Below are 16,864 nucleotides of genomic sequence, written 5' to 3'. Positions count from 1 at the left end.
CGTCGCTGTTTCAGCACAAGCTTCCCAAAACACTCGCGCTGCTTCTCGTCTCCAATTTCGCACCCTCGACTTCATTTGAGCGACACAACGACGCCACGCGAGTCAAATCTTGTCGCCCAATGATGAGGAAAGCGAAAGTGACGTCATCGGCACCGGAGAGAAGGCGCGTCTTCCGGTTTGCTGTCATTTGCCGTTCGGCCGGCGACGAGGAGTCGTCGTCACTTTGTGGACGAAAAGGAGCAAAACATGGCGACGCTGAACTTGTTTGTCTTGTTTGTCGCGGCTGCGCAAATCCACAGCGTGACGCCCGGTAAGTGCACTTTGTCCACAACTTGATGATCCCGATCGTGTTCCGATGATTGGTGTCGACGCTCTTGACTTTGCCGGAAGCAACACTTGGACCCTCAGTCCGAAGTTCTTGCAACTGGTTTCACTTGGCAAAGCTGCCATTGGAATATTCGCCTCACGGAGGCGGCATTTCAATATATGTGGGAAAAAAATACAAATAAAATCTCATTTCTTGAAATAACGACAAACAAAATCTGTGTAAAAAAAAAAAAAAAAAGTGTTTAGCGTATCTTTTTGTAGATCATCATTCTAACATATTTATTGTCAGAAGTTCCTTTTCCAGAGTTACAACTTAAGTTTACAAAATATATCGTCTATATTTATTGACGAATCTGTTATTAAGGACTATTAAATCCATTTATTTAGCAAGGGCATGATAATTGTAACATGATACGGAAGTCGTGAAAATGAAATCAAAAGAATGATGAGCGTCTGTTGTCGAATCCATTGAGAAATTTGTGTGTAAGAATACGTTTAAATAAATATTCAAGTATTGAAATGACCACAAAAGAAAATGGAATGTTTTGTATCTTTTGATTTTCATTTATTTTCCCTAAAAAAGACGTTCAAATGTTTCAACGGAAGACGAAATCATTTGAAATAGGAAGAGTGCAAGATTTTGGGCCATCAAACAAAAAAGGAAGATCAACCTTTTTGTTTGTTTTTTCTTTCAGTGCTTCACACGCTCAAGTATTTCAGGACAGCATCGTCTCAAATTCCAAACATCCCAGACTACTCGGGGGTCGGTTATGTTGACGACGTTCCGATTTCGCGCTACGACAGCAAGAGCAGGAAAACAAAACCCAAACAGGACTGGATGAACAAAATCACAGCAGATGATCCTCACTACTGGGAGGGAGTGACAGAGAAAAATATTGTTAATGAGCAGGTCAACAAAATCAACATCGAAACTGCCAAAGCGCGCTTCAACCAAACTGGAGGTTTGTTGACGTTCAGCTTTCCACAATTCAAATAGATTTCATGTGCTCGTACACGTTCTTCCTCCTCATAAACACGTTTCCTTCTCTCTCGACATGGCGTCACTCTTCAACGTCATTCTCTCAGGTGTTCACACGATCCAGTGGATGTCCGGCTGCGAATGGGACGACGAGACCGATGAGGTCGATGGTTGGGAACACTACAGTTACGATGGAGAAGCCTTCATCTCGATGGAGGTGAAGGCAATGAGATGGATCGCAGCTCACCCACAAGCTTTCGTCACCAAACTCAAGTGGGACAGTCACGAACTTTGGAAGCTAAACCTGAAGAACTACTACACTGAGATTTGTCCTTCTTACTTGAAGAGGTATTTGACCAATGGGAGGGACTTCCTGATGAGAACAGGTGCAGTCACATCATGTTAGCACGCCCCCTACAGGACCTTTACTGGCATTACAAGCTGCACTCTTTCCTCGTTGGCTCCTTTCCTCTCTCACTCGTTCTCATCATCTTTTGTTCTCTCCATCTTTTCACCCTCTCACACAATCTCTCTCTTTTCAATCTGCCATTGATTGTCTCCATACTTTCTCCTCACACGCTCCCTTCAACTCGTTTTCTTTCCATATTTCCTCCTCTTACACATTCTTCCCATCTTTGTTCCTCTCACAAGTTCTCTTTTGTCCTCTTACACATTCTTCCCATCTTTGTTCTCTTTTGTCCTCTCACACGTTCTCCCCATCTTTGTTCTCTTTTGTCCTCTCACACGTTCTCCCCATCTTTTCCTCCTCTCTCTCTCCGTCTCTGCCCCTCTCTCACCCGGTGTCCACGTCTCCCTCGGCCCGCAGAGCTTCCCACGGTGTCTCTCCTCCAGAAGACGCCGTCCTCTCCGGTCACCTGCCACGCGACGGGTTTCTACCCCGGCGCGGCCGCCCTGTTTTGGAGGAAGGACGGCGAGGAGCTCCACGAGGACGTGGAGACGGGAGAGACCCTCCGCAACCACGACGGAACCTTCCAGACGACGGCCGACCTGAAAGCGGAGGTGACCGATGAAGCCGAGGGCCGCTACGAATGCGTGTTCCAGCTGTCCGGCGTGGCGGACGACATCGTCGCCAAGCTGGAGAGGAGAAGCGTCCGGAGCAACGCGCGCATCCGAGGTGACCGACGCTCAGATCGTCGCGCGTCGGAACGATCGCTCACACGTTTTCTTCTTTCTTCTCACTCTGCGAAGAGGAAGAAAAGAGGAAGATGGCGCTGGCCGTCGCTGTCCCGCTGGCGGTCCTCGCTCTGGCGGCGGCGGCGGTCGCGGTCCTCGTCAAGCTTTACAAAAGCAGACGAGGTGAGGGACGCCGACGTTCGCTCTGTCGGGAAGATTTGTGCCCATCGTGACCTTTGTGTCTCTTTTTTCTTCGCAGCCAAATACGATCCAGCTTGTAAGTGCGACGCCTTCTGTTTCCTTTGAGCCGCAGTCGGCAAAGCGCTCGTGCGAAGGTCTGACGTGGACCTTTGCTCCAAAAGTGTGCACGAGGAGTCGCAAATAGTCAGCACGTGAATGTCGATGTCGCCATCGTTGTGGAAAAAAGGACTCGCTCCCTAAGGCAGAGAAAACCTGAAACCGAATTGAAGTCAATTTAGATTTCGTGGAAAACGTACGACTTAGTTCACTCGTGTTCCTCGGCCCTCGACGGCGAAGCGTGCCAAAGCCGCACTGGGGTTCGTTCGATTGAAGCTCCTCCCCTCGCTTCCACAAAGTTCCTTGGCCCCGAGATGCCGCCGGGCGGCGCCAAACCTCTATTTTAATATTCGATATGGTTTTGGGCTGAGCGCAAAGACGGCGAATAACAGAAGATAGCTTCCCCTCAATAAATATTCCCCAACATCCGAATTCATGAATGTGGAATTGTAAATATGCGGCTATGAACTGTACGATTCCAAAGAAGTTCCCCACCGCACTCTCGTAGTCAGGAAGTAGAAGATTTGTCCCAACCGCAGCTCAAAGTACGAGTGAAGATGGATTCAAGAGGCCTTCGTGGAGCAAATGTCCTTCCTTCCACAGTCGGACTTGTTTTCATTCACATCTTTTTTTTCATTCACGGCAGCCGTCGACGCCGATTCCGAGCCCGCTTCCGAGCCCGCCGCCCCGACGCCCGCTTCCGAGTGAGACGCAGCCGCCGTCGCACGGTGAGTTCGCTGACGTGGACTCCGCTCGTGTTCTCGGGACTCTTTCCAGGTGCATTCGCGTGCTCTTCTCCGTGCAGGTGTCGGAACACGAGAGAGATGTCTCCATCGAGCGCTTTCTCATCACGCTCGGGCTTGAAAACAGAGATGGGATTTGTTCTTCACGCAGACAATTTGTGCAATTAAGATGTTTCTGTTAAGTCACAGTTTTTGCTGGCTTTGGTGTCTTGGGTGAGACTCGTTGGAGTTGATCGGGTTGCTTTCTTCTTCAGAAATCGGCGCAGTCACACAATGAGAGGATTTCTTCTTTCGTTGTATCAAGCACTTGAACAGCTACGATGAATTGCTATCACAATGTGTCGATTGCCGGTTTGCCTCGCACTCCTTTTATCAGTCCAAAATGATTTTATAATCCTGTTATCGATTCCAGGACCGCTTTTCACTTCAACAAACAACTCTGTCAATTTGTACGTTGCTCAGAATGGGACAATGTCGTCGATTGCATTTGTTTTTGGAATTCTGCAATTCAATATAAATCCTTGTAAAATACTGGGAAAAAAGCGACTTTGTGATTGATTGACAAATTTGCATTGATAAACCTTGCTAATAAAATGAGGAGATTCATCACATGCTCGTGTCATGATACAGAATTTTCATTGAAATCTTACTACATCCTTTCATAGTTTCACAGCGAGTGTTCGTAAACAAAACTTTGGACCAAGGTAGCCGATATTTTTAGTTCCGATCCATAATTTGTCGGAAGATCACTAATCTGAAACAATGGACCCGTTTGATTGATAGCGCTTGCGTCTTGCTGGCAGTTCGGGCGACCACGGCGCCCGCCAGGCGGCGTCCTCGCCAGTTCGCGTTTCGCCAACGAAGAAGAACGCAAACAAGATGGAGACGGTGCCCGTCGCGGTCAAGATACGTCATTCGTTTCGCTCAACAATTCAATTGGGACAAGTACATAACCGCACCGAAGGTCGATACACGTCGAAAAGGGAACACTTTGTCGTCGTCACCGTTTTGGACGATTTATTCACCGCAAAGCGCTCTCGTCAGCTCGGTTCGCTGAGCGAGAATGCGGAAGTGAGCAAGCTAAAGCTAAGCTAGTGCTAGCGAGCGACGTCACAATTTGTTGTTATAGCGTCGTTGAATATATAACTATATATAAAAACATAACAAAAAACCCACCACAATATTCGTATCGAAACGTGTATGCTGCGAACAAAACAAAAACAAAACAGGCACGGAAGGTAGCGACACGAAGCACAGAGCCCGCTAAAGTGTTGTTGTGTTGGATTTATCTTGCCCAACATTATAAAAAATAGACAAAAGGAATGAAGACGCTGGTTTCTTTTTCTCATGAGGGCGGCGAATGGGAGATTGTTCAGATTACAGCCTCTCAACACGCTCTCAACAATCTCTCCCGTCGCTCCTGTATTTATTTGAAATAGGGAGGTTTCTAAGTTTACAAGACACAACACACTAAGGGGAGGCTTTCAAGGTGAAAACATGGCACCAACACCTGCCACGTCCCGGCCACGTCCTTCTCTCTGATGATTCCTGCTGAGTCATCTTCTTGAAGGCGAGACATCATTCTTTCTAAAAATTGTCCATAATACTCATGCAAGCTAAGCAAAGAAATGATAACTTCTACAATATATCCAACATGTTGTTATTGTTGTGGAGGGGAAACAAAATGTGCAAAGTCCAAATGCTGCGAGCTTTGGCGAATCAGCGACGAAACGCTGCCGTTGAAGAAATATTTGTGGCGTTTGAAACAACGATGGCGGAGTACGAGGAGGAACTGTGTCGATCCAAACAGGAGATCGAGCGACAGCGCCGACTGCTGGACGCTGTTTTCAAGCCTCGAGACTCGAATAGCTCATGATACCATAGTTACTGTATATTTATTGTTCATGCCAACTTCCATATAGCTGTCACTTTTTGAATCATAACCTCTGCAGGGGTGTCAATCGCTGTTTCGTATTATTCATAACCACTCACTCATATCATACTCACCGTCAGTGTCACGCTAAGGTACTTACTAGGTGAACTCCTTCGATAGTATTGTATTAGACATTCCGATATTGGTCCTACTCTGTATCCCCCCGGTCATGCATGCACAGCGTCTTCCTAAGCTCTCCTCCATCCAACGTCCTGTGATGAACCCGCATAAACGAGCAACCTCCAATGTCAGTATCGTGTTGAATCGAAGTTCAGAATTGGAATACTAACCTCCCGTTCGGCTACATCACGCATCAATGTGTCCGCTTTACCCGGGCACCCTTCTGCGACAGCTGTCTCCGGTTCGCCGGCAGTCGATGTTACTGGTAGGAGTCAGTACAGCCGAGTTCCTCGAGGCTCCTCGCCCAGCCAAATACACAACAACAGGAATACAAACCACCATCCACATTTAAACAGGTCGTCTCCCCGTTGCAGAGGCCCAGCCGACGAGTCCTGTAAACAAGTCCTTTCATCAATGAATCACACCTCTGCAAAAGATGTTCCTGCCGGGACTCCAGAATTCCTGCCTTCATATCCCAGAGAAGGGCCAAAGTCGACAATGGTCACCAAACATTGATATGATTTCCATAAATAACGAATCACATAAGAATCGGCGTTAAGTCAGCACTCCCACAACCTGCCGTAAATCAACACTGTCACACTGCATCCTCCTGGGCGTCCTGAAAAATAAAGTGATGTCCACAAATCAGAGTCAAAAAGCAGAGTCTTCCCCGTGTCCGTATGTGCACCGTCACAAAGGTCAGTTATTATTAATCAGTTTATTTGAAAGGGGACAATGCAATTTCATAAAACACATGAAATACACATGGTTAAAAAAGCCAGAATTAGCCAGAAGGCTAGTTTTCATCTGTAGTCCCCTGGCCATGATGTAAAAAAGCAGTAAAATACATCTACAAGACAATATAATATAAAACAGGATACATAAAGACTTACTATTAAGAGAGAATAAAACCACAAATCATTTGATCATAACAAAAAAAAAAAATAAAAACATCATAACATACTCGTCTTTTAGTGTTGGCAGCTATAGGTGTTAACTAACCACATTTTCAGTTTTTTTGTGAAGGCTTTGTATGTTGTAAGCAGTTTAACCTCCTCGGGTACTGAGTTCCCCTCACCAGCGCTCCTCACTGACCAGGCTGACTTACTGAAAGTGCTCCTGCGCAGAGGAATGAGACAGTCACCTCTGACAGAGCCTCGAGTGACACGCTCAGAGCTGTTTCTTTGGCTGATGAACTCAGCCAGAGGAGCTGGAGCCAAATCATGCAGTACTTTATCAATCAAATTTAAATCTGCAAATATGTGAAGACTGTCCCAGTTTAAAAGACTGTATTTTTTTAAAATTGCACAGTGATGATAGTGCCTTGGTTTTTTTATCCATCACTTTAATTGCTTGTTTGTACAAAACTTCCAATGGTTTTTTTGCATTCTGACCAGCCTGGGACCAACTGGTTATGCAATAGTTAAAGTGACTAAGAATCATTGAATATAAGTACATTTTTGCGGCTTCAGTTGACATTTCATTTGGAATTGCACGAAAATTTGCGAGGTTTAATTTGATATTTTTACACAATTTGTCAATATGGGCTTTAAAGGAAAGCTGTGACTCTATTATTAACCCAAGATATTTGTATTGGCTGACAATTTGCATTTTTTTCTCCATTAACAAGTATATCGGGGTCAGGTGATACTCTATTTGTTTTAGTGAAATACATGCCTACAGTTTTAGAAACGTTTAGGTGTAGACAGCACTCCTGCAACCTAGTTGTGACACAGGACATTGTATTAGTGAGTTTAGCAGCAACAGTATCTTTGGAGCGACCATGAACAAAGAAAACCGTGTCGTCTGCATACATTAAGCACTCTGCTTCAGAACAAACAGTGGGCAAATCGTTGATATAAAGACTCAATGAAAGGGGGCCTAATATTGATCCCTGAGGGACTCCAGAGGTTCGCCTAAGAGACTCTGATCTGTAGTTGTTAACTGATACAGATTGTGTTCGGTCATGCAGATATGATTCAGTCCAGCTCACAGCTTTGTGAGAGAAGTTACATTTTGAGAGCTTGGTAAGAAGAACAGAGTGATTTACTGTATCGAAAGCTTTCCTGAGGTCCAAGAACACCGCCCCTACAACTCCACCCTTGTCGAGAGAAGATTTTGTTTTCTCAATGAAGAGGCATGTAGCCATTTCAGTGGAATGCTGGGATCTGAAACCAAACTGCATGGCGTGGAGAGAGGGGGAGCTGCTGTTTAAATCATGGACAATCTGCTCTGACACCCATTTTTCTGCAACTTTGGAAATGGCCGGAAGAATGCTTATAGGTCGGTAGTTATTCAGACAATTTGAGTGACCGGATTTAAAGACAGGGGTAACAATAGCAGATTTCCAGGCCTTTGGAAAGTGACCAGATGAAATTGAAAGATGAATGATTGAGGCAATAGGAGTAGCAAGAGTTGAACCGAGATCTTTGAGCATGTTCGTGTCCATTCCAAAAACATCCTTTGCCTTAGATGGTTTGAGTGAATGAATGAAATCGATAACTTTGGTCTCAGTAATATTTGTAATATATTGCAGACAATGCAGGGTATTCCTTCCTTTGTTTTACTGCAAACTTAGAAGAGATTTCTGACACAGATTCAATGAAGTAGTTGTTAAAAGCATCAGCCATCACTTGAGGTTCCGTGAGGATGTTTCCATTTCATTTAATTTGCATTAGTTTTGTTTTGTTATTTTGTGTATTACCCAATAGTTTTTTAATGTAATTCCAGGTTATTTTTGAATTTCCCTTCGCACTATTCAAAGCAGTCATGAAAAAGTCAGCTTTAGATTCTCTTATTTCTTTCACTACCCTATTTCTCAGTGAAATAAAGTGCTGTCTATTGTATCCTGATTTGACCGACAATTTCAAGGAATGATCGCGTTCTTTCATCAGTTTCAGAATAAATGTGTTTAACCAAGGAAGGCCATTCTTTCTAGCTTTTAGTTGAATTATCCGTGTAAATTGTATAAGAATTTTTTGTATTTTGTTGGCAAATTTAGAACAATCCTCATCTAAATTTTTACCAGCAAGTAATACATCCCAGTTTACTTCTTGGATAGAATCTTGGAAATTTTGTTGTTCATGTTTTGGTACCCTATTGGATTCAGTGGTGGCCAAGGGTTTGAAGCGCTTTTTATTTAATTTTCTCGTGACCATTATAAGATTGTGATCAGACAATCCTGTGAGCATATTGTATGGCTTCAAGATCCTTTCTGGCCTATTAGTAAAAGCGAGATCAATCTGAGTTCGGGTGGAGTTTGTAATTCTCGTAGGGCCATTAATTACCTGAGTCATATCCATATCATCCATGACCCTTTTCAATTGTTTCCTAACTTTGTTAACTTCCCAATTAACATTTAGGTCACCCATTATTATCACCTCTTTTGCAAGATTGAGTTGTTTCAGTAACATTTCCAGCTTTTCATAAAAAGCGCCATTTGATGAGGGAGGCCTACAAATAACTATAAGAATAAAAGACATTTGCTGTGACAAAGAAACAGTTAGTCCAAGAAATTCTAATCCATTCTCATATGTAACATGTATTTCATTACAATTAAAAGTGTCCTTGGCATAAATCATAACACCTCCTCCCTTAGAAGCCTGTCTGTCGTTTCTAAACATTTTATAACCAGGTACAGATAGTATTGCTGAGGGCGAAGATTCATGGAGCCATGTCTCAGATAGGCAGAGGAAGTCAATATTAGAGTCAGTGAGAAGGTGTTTGACCTGATCACTTTTTGTTAAAATGCTTCGTATATTTAAGTGTGCACAAATAATGCCTTTTGGTTTACGTGTTGAGTCCCATATTAATTTAGAGTTATTAACGGTTTGGAACACCCTGCATTTCCGGTGCTTTAGTATTGCGGGGTTTGGAAGCCCCCTGTTTCTTTTATTGGCAATGTTTGCATATAGCTTTACGCTGCCAGCTTCCGCATCAGCCGGCAGTGGTGGAGGCCCAGGCGGCAGCGGTGGAGGCCCAGGCGGCAGTGGTGGAGGCCCAGGCGGCAGTGGTGGAGGCCCAGGCGGCAGTGGTGGAGGCCCAGGCGGCAGTGGTGGAGGCCCAGGCGGCAGTGGTGGAGGCCCAGGCGGCAGTGGTGGAGGCCCAGCCAGCAGTGGTGGAGGCCCAGCCGGCAGTGGTGGAGGCCCAGCCGGCAGTGGTGGAGGCCCAGCCGGCAGTGGTGGAGGCCCAGCCGGCAGTAGTGGAGGCCCAGCCGGCAGTGGTGGAAGCCAAGCTAGCGGTGGTGGAGGCCCGGCCAGCAGTGGTGGAGGCCCAGCTAGCAGTGATGGAGGCCCAACTGGCAGTGATGGAGGCCCAACTGGCAGTGGTAGAGGCCCAGCTAGCAGAGGCAGAGGCCCAACCAGCAGTGGTGGAGGCCCAGCCGGCAGTGGTGGAGGCCCAGCTCGCAGTGGTGGAGGCCCAACTAGCAGTGGTGTTGGCCCAACTAGCAGTGGTGTTGGCCCAACTAGCAGTGGTGTTGGCCCAACTAGCAGTGGTGTTGGCCCAGGTGGCAGTGGTAGAGGCCCAGCTAGCAGTGGTGGAGGCCCACCTAGCAGTGGTGGAGGCCCAGCCGGCAATGGTGGAGGCCCAGCTCGCAGTGGTGGAGGCCCAACTAGCAGTGGTGTTGGCCCAACTAGCAGTGGTGTTGGCCCAGGTGGCAGTGGTAGAGGCCCAGCTAGCAGTGGTGGAGGCCCACCTAGCAGTGGTGGAGGCCCAGCCGGCAATGGTGTTGGCCCAACTAGCAGTGGTGTTGGCCCAACTAGCAGTGGTGTTGGCCCAGGTGGCAGTGGTAGAGGCTCAGCAAGCAGAGGTGGAGGCCTAGCTAGCAATGATGTTAGCTGATCTAGCATTGGTGTTAGCCCGGCTGCTCGAGGTAAAGGCCCAGTTGGCAGTGATGTTGGCCCAGGTAGCAGAGGTGGAGGCCCAGCTAGCAGTGGCCCAGGGTTTAGTTCAACATCACCAGCCAAAAGAAGTATCAGCAAGAGATAAAAGTTAGTCAACGGTCTGTGGAGACCTGACCCACTTGTCCGTCACGATGTCCTCGGTCGTCATAAACATGTTAGTCTCAGATGACCCCGCAAAGTGCGTAAAAGCCTTCTCCGCATGAGTGAATTTGACCCAGTGGTGCTTCATTTCTGCTTTTACTCAACACGACACAAACATTGAAGACAAACCATAAACATTGGACACAGAATATGTATTGGTTGACTCGTAATTCCCAACCAACCCCTTTGGAAGCATTTTGTGTGCTTACCCAATCCGCGGATCTCAATTTGGAATTCGCGAGCTATGCAACTTGTGCAGCCTCCTGAGGCTTTTAGTTTTTCACGCAATTAATATCCCACTTCCCTCGTTCCCGTTTGGGCAAAAACCGCCTCCTCCACTGCCATCACGTAACTCGTATTTGAAAGTCGATCGCTTTGAACTCACCATGACAATCACGACACGTGGTTTTCCTCCTCCGTACCGCGATATTCCTGCTCGATTGACGATTTAAAAATAGCTCTGGCACCGACTGATTTCGTCTTATGACTCCCCGGGTGTACAAGAAACGGCTCGCTCGTATGTCCGTCTTTCCAGCCACGTCGCTGCGCATAATTCTTTTCTGTCATGAGAAACATCCTTCATGTAGATGCAATCGTCAGGTTGACGAGTCTCTCTGAGTCTCTCGTGACGAATAACAACCGTCGCGCCCCCCTTCCTGGCTTCCCGGCATCGCTGGTGTCTTTGTTATCGTTGCGGATGAACTGAAAAGCCGAAACCGGCGAGCGACCCGCGGCTGTGACAGCGTATGCGAGGGGACACACTGGGTTTTCACTTGTCAATAAGGTCCCGCTAACACGACCGAGCCTCCCGTAGTCACCTGTTCGGTCAACGGCGTTTCTGTCGTAGCTTCTAAATTTGGTTTCTATCCGCTTACTTTCTAGCTTGTTCAATTAAGATTTGGAAGTCTAACTAACCTTTGTTCTTGTCTTCCATTTTCCAGTTGTCTCCGAGTTGCAACCCTCCCGACCTCTGTCTCTCATCCTCAGACGTAACGCACCAGTCGTAAAACGGGCCCCCTAGCTGGGATGCCGATGTCCTGCCATTGAACATTTTAGTGCGAGTTCCCGGCGATTTTAGGGCTCAGGGCACCGCAGGACTTCCCAGATTATTCTGTCTGCTATTTCCTCAATCAACCTTAACTCGTATTTATTCATCTGTATACGGTGCTTCCCGATGACCCCTTTTGTGAATTATTACTTTATGTCCCACATTGACCAAGCCTCCCCGACCGCTGTAAGGAACCAGTCCCCCATAACTGGGGCAGGCAACCCTGTTATCTTATTTTTAGAAATCTAAGAATACTATCCCTGATGAATTTGTCCCTTTAGCTCAAAAAGTAGCTCTCCGCTTGTCCACAAAGTGTTGTAATCAACCTGATTTAGGAGACAGAATGCAAATCAATAAAGCTCCTCCAAATTGGCTTGCCAGACAGATGGCCAAATCCTCTTTGTCTTCCCTGCTCTCGTGCTGAATCTGGGGAGACAATCAAACAGATTCATCCTCACAGCATATTAGCCGTTCTCAAAAACATGTCCTCCTCATAATTTCCCTGGCACACGATGCAAACGAGGCACCGTCTCATATCGTATGTAGCTGGTCGTTAGACACACCCTAACTCCCTCTCGTAAGTCAGTAGCAACTCAACTTGACACATCCGCCCACTGCTGTGAATGGAAAGGATTGCATTCACTGTACTGTATTCATATTCCTTACATTGTATCAATTTAATATGGTAAGGGGGTCTTCAGCCGACCGGTGTCCCTTGCGTAAATGTCTTCATCCGGTCTGCCACAAACAGGAACTTCTACGCACGTCTACTGACGACGCTTACCGACTTCCTTTATATTCCCAAATGTTCACGTGGCATATACTGGTCGACGGCCTACTATTATCCCGAACGTGCGTTCATATTTCCACACGCTTCTCCCTCATTCCCCGTTTTATCATCCTTCATTACCGTCTTCCCGTCGCGTCACTCCGTAACCCGAAAAATGACTCCCTCTGACGCGCAAGTTAACAAATTTTTCATGATTCTACAAGATGGCGCCTACCAGTGTGGCCGCCTCGGTAACGCGCTCTCTAGTATTGTCTTTGTTTTTGTGTTTTTCGTCCGTCTTTGGAGACCTTACACGACTCACTTACACAAGGGGAGACCTGCTAACCATCAAGGAGGCTACTCCGGACTTTCTGTCACCAACTTTCGAAAATCCGCTCAGTTTTTTCCCCGAGTTACTCACCGGAGCGGCGTCCGCGGTTTTCGGCGCATGGATGCGGAAGCGGCGCCACAGAGGAAAACGAGCCGGCATTCAGGTGAAACTCCGCAAGAGAGGACACAGATTGGCGTTCCCGTCGATCCACCTCGCGAACGTACGCTCCCTACCCAACAAAACGGACGAGCTTCATCTTCTGTTAAAGACCGGTAAAGACTTCGGACGTTCCGCGGCCATGTGCTTCACGGAGACCCGGCTTTGCGACGCCGTACCCGATGGCGCCGTCACGCTTCCCGGCTTCAACATTCATCGAGCGGACCGCGACATGGAATCATCGGGAAAAACGAAGGGCGGCGGGATATGCCTCCATATAAACGAAAAATGGTGTACGGACGTCACGGTGCTCAGCACACACTGCAGCCCCCATTTGGAGTCGCTGTTTCTGAACTGTAAACCATTTTACTCGCCACGTGAGTTTGCATCGTTTATACTGGCTGGAGTCTATATCACACCGCAAGCTAACACGAGCGCCGCATTGCTAACGCTCGCCGAACAAGTCAACGAAATTGAAAAAAAACACCCTGACTCACCCCTCATTATTCTCGGGGACTTTAACAAAGCTAAACTCAACCACGAACTCCCGAAATACAAGCAGCACATCGACTGTCCTACCAGGGAAAATAATACTTTAGACCACTGCTACACGACGGTAAAAAACGCATACCGTGCTATACCTCGTGCAGCCCTGGGTTCCTCTGATCACTGCCTAATTCACTTAATACCGACGTACAAGCAAGAACTTAAATGTGCGGAGCCTACAGTGAAAACAGTCAAAAAGTGGACCAATGAAGCAAAGATGGAACTTCAAAGCTGTTTAGACTGCACAGACTGGAGTGTCTTTGAAAATTCAGCCGGCAGCCTGGATGAATATACGGACACTGTCACATCCTATATCGGTTTCTGTGAAGAGGTTTGCGTACCAACAAAATCATTTCGGACCTTCAACAACAACAAGCCGTGGTTCACTGCTAAACTTAAGCAGCTTCGCCAAGCTAAGGAAGATAAGACATATCAGAGCGGGGACAGGGCCCTGTATAATCGAGCTAGAAACCAGCTTACTAAAGAAATTAACATTGCAAAGAGGATCTATGCAGCAAAGTTGGAAAAACAGTTTAGCGCGAACGACTCGAAATCAGTCTGGCGTGCATTCCAATCGCTGACTAAGTCCAAGCGACGATCCCCCCAAGCTGAGAACAATAGCACACTAGCCGACGACTTGAATACCTTCTATTGCAGATTTGAAAAGGACAGTTTCACTCCACACACCCGCCCGGCCGCACCCGCGACCACAACCGCAACCGCACCTCTGACTTCTGCGTTAACCATCCATGAACAGGATGTGAGACGCATCTTCAAACAACAGAAGATTAACAAAGCGACAGGACCGGACCACGTGTCCCCATCCTGCCTCAAAGTCTGCGCGGACCAGCTCGCTCCAGTCTTCACTCAGATCCTTAACAGATCTTTGGAAATGTGCGAAGTTCCATCCTGCTTCAAACGCTCCACCGTCATTCCAGTCCCCAAGAAACCTGCAATCTCGGGTCTGAATGACTACAGGCCTGTCGCTTTGACATCTGCGGTCACGAAGTCCTTTGAACGTCTCGTGCCGGACCACCTCAAGAGTGTCACAGGTCCCCTGCTGGACCCCCTGCAGTTTGCCTACCAAGCGAACAGGTCTGCGGATGATGCAGTCAACGTGGGACTGCACTTCATCCTAGAACACCTCGACAGTGCAGGGACCTACGCGAGGATCCTGTTCGTGGACTTCAGCTCAGCGTTCAACACCGTCATCCCTGAACTCCTTTCAAGCAAGCTTCTCCAGCTCAGCGTCTCACCTGCCATCTGCCAGTGGATTTACAGCTTTCTGACGGGCAGGACGCAGCAGGTCAGGCTGGGGGAGGCCACCTCATCCGCACGCAGCATCAGCACCGGGGCGCCCCGAGGTCGTGTCCTCTCTCCGCCGCTCTTCTCTCTGTACACGAACGACCGCACCTCAGCGAACCCGACTGTCAAGCTCCTGAAGTTTGCAGATGACACCGCCGTCATCGGCCTCATCGAGGACGGTGACGAGTCTGCATATCGACAGGAAGCGGAGCGGCCGGAGCCGCGGTGCGGGCGACACAACCCGGAGCTGAACACGCTCGAGACGGTAGAGATGATCGTGGACTTCAGGAGGCATCCTTCGCCACAGCTGCCCCTCACGTCGTCCAGCTGCCTTGTGTCAACCGTCGAGACCTTCGAGTTCCTGGGAATTACAATCTCTCAGGACCTGAAGTGGGCGAACAACATCGACTCCGTCCTCAAAAAGGCCCAGCGGAGGATGTACTTCCTGCGGCTTCTGAGAAAGCACGGCCTGCCACCGGAGCCGCTGAGACGGTTCTACACAGCGGTCATCGAATCGGTCCTGTGTTCTTCCATCGCAGTCTGGTTTGGCGCCGCTACAAAAAAGGACAAACTCCGACTGCGACGGACAATCAAAACTGCTGAAAGGATTGTCGGTACCCCCCTACCCGCCATTAAAATCCTCTCGGACCGTCCGCACCCCGGTCACCGGCTCTTCCGGCTCCTTCCCTCGGGTAGGCGCTACCGATCGACGCAAACTAGAACTAGTAGACATTCCGACAGCTTCTTCCCTCTTGCGATCAACTTCTTAAACACCTAACCTATAATTCCATTACAACAAGCTGGCAATTTTTTGACTTGAGTTCGTTGTCACATTTCTGTGGGGCCAATTATGTATTACTCGTGCACTCACTGTAGTTGTCTCGCCACGCTGCACTATTTGCATATACTGGCCACTCATGCCAGAGTAGCATCTGCTCCATTTGCACAACCGACGTTGTCCCAGATGATCGCACTACTCGTCACTTTAAACCGCATACACTCCTTGAAGTCTCGGCGCCCTTTGCACAACGGTCATTGCACCGGACTATTGCAATATGAGTCGTTCGAACTGCTCTAAGTGCTCGAGGACTCTGCATCTTTTTGCACAATTGTTTTTTGTCAATGTCTTTATGTCCCCAAAGTGTTCTGTAAATTGACTGTCTGTTGTACTAGAGCGGCTCCAACGACCGGAGACAAATTCCTTGTGTGTTTTGGACATACTTGGCAAATAAAGATGATTCTGATTCTGATATATTTTTCTAATTAAAAAGAATGTAAAAAAAAAAAGAAATTGTAAAATATTTGAATCGTAGACCCATTGAAAATTACATTGGGATATTTTTAGTTTTTAGATACGACTAGATTTTTATTTAACAAAGAGAAAATAGCTTGAAAATAACTTTTTTTATTTTTATTTTTTTTTATTTAAAGTTAGAAAATGTTTTAGCAGCAACACATACAAACGGAGCACACAACAAAATAATCAAACATTATATATGTAAACACCAAAAGGGCTCGACCGAACCATATAATTTCATCTCACAAAAGCCTGCGAGCTGAATGCTAACATATAATTTGAAATGCCACAGGCGGGCTACCAGAAATTGGCAAACATTTGGTAGTTACAAACTTTCACAGTTGCTACTTTAACACGCAGCAGCATATCTTCTCTCTGCGACCACTATTACCTTGTTAATCTTTTTTTATTTTTTCAGTACACAAATAAACGTCTCCGAGAGAGCTCTGTTTAGCGTTCGTGTTTGCCGTCTTTCTCAGGTTCAGCAAGTCGGGCACGGGTGACGACGACGACGACGACGACGCGTCACCTCCGACCCGGGGCGACCCGGACCTCCCCAAGGAGCTGACGGGGGACTGGGCGTCCATGGAGGTGTGCGTGGACTGCAAGAAGTTCATCACGGAGATCATCTCGTCCAGCAAGCGCAGCCTGTGCGTGGGCAGCAAGCGGGCGCGCCTCCACCGCCAGACTCGCTCCTTCTACCGCAGCTCGTCCGCCTCCGTCGACTTCCGTCGCTCGCCGCGCATCGCCATCCACGAGGCGTAGACCGGGGGAACCCGCAAAAGACGTCGCGGGTTCTTCCCGCTCGCCAGGAAAACGTTTGAGGATGCTAAA

At 47.5% G+C, this 16,864-nt stretch overlaps 1 protein-coding gene across 1 annotated transcript; it reads left to right on the top strand.

Annotated features, from left to right (window-relative positions):
- Position 1: 1 nt before the first annotated feature.
- LOC133395602 (major histocompatibility complex class I-related gene protein-like) lies at positions 2-4,091 on the top strand. Its single transcript, XM_061664655.1, has 8 exons — positions 2-310; positions 1,023-1,289; positions 1,414-1,692; positions 2,133-2,441; positions 2,516-2,623; positions 2,700-2,717; positions 3,384-3,465; positions 3,543-4,091. Exons 1-7 carry the CDS (start codon positions 247-249, stop codon positions 3,443-3,445), a joined length of 1,107 nt encoding a protein of 368 aa, XP_061520639.1. The 5' UTR covers positions 2-246; the 3' UTR covers positions 3,446-3,465; positions 3,543-4,091.
- Positions 4,092-16,864: the final 12,773 nt, after the last annotated feature.

Source organism: Phycodurus eques, chromosome 20 (genome assembly GCF_024500275.1).
Source record: "Phycodurus eques isolate BA_2022a chromosome 20, UOR_Pequ_1.1, whole genome shotgun sequence".
Classification (NCBI taxonomy): Eukaryota; Metazoa; Chordata; class Actinopteri; order Syngnathiformes; family Syngnathidae; genus Phycodurus; species Phycodurus eques.
The sequence above is the reverse complement of the archived record's forward strand: the minus strand, read 5'-3'. Positions and strand labels throughout refer to the sequence as shown.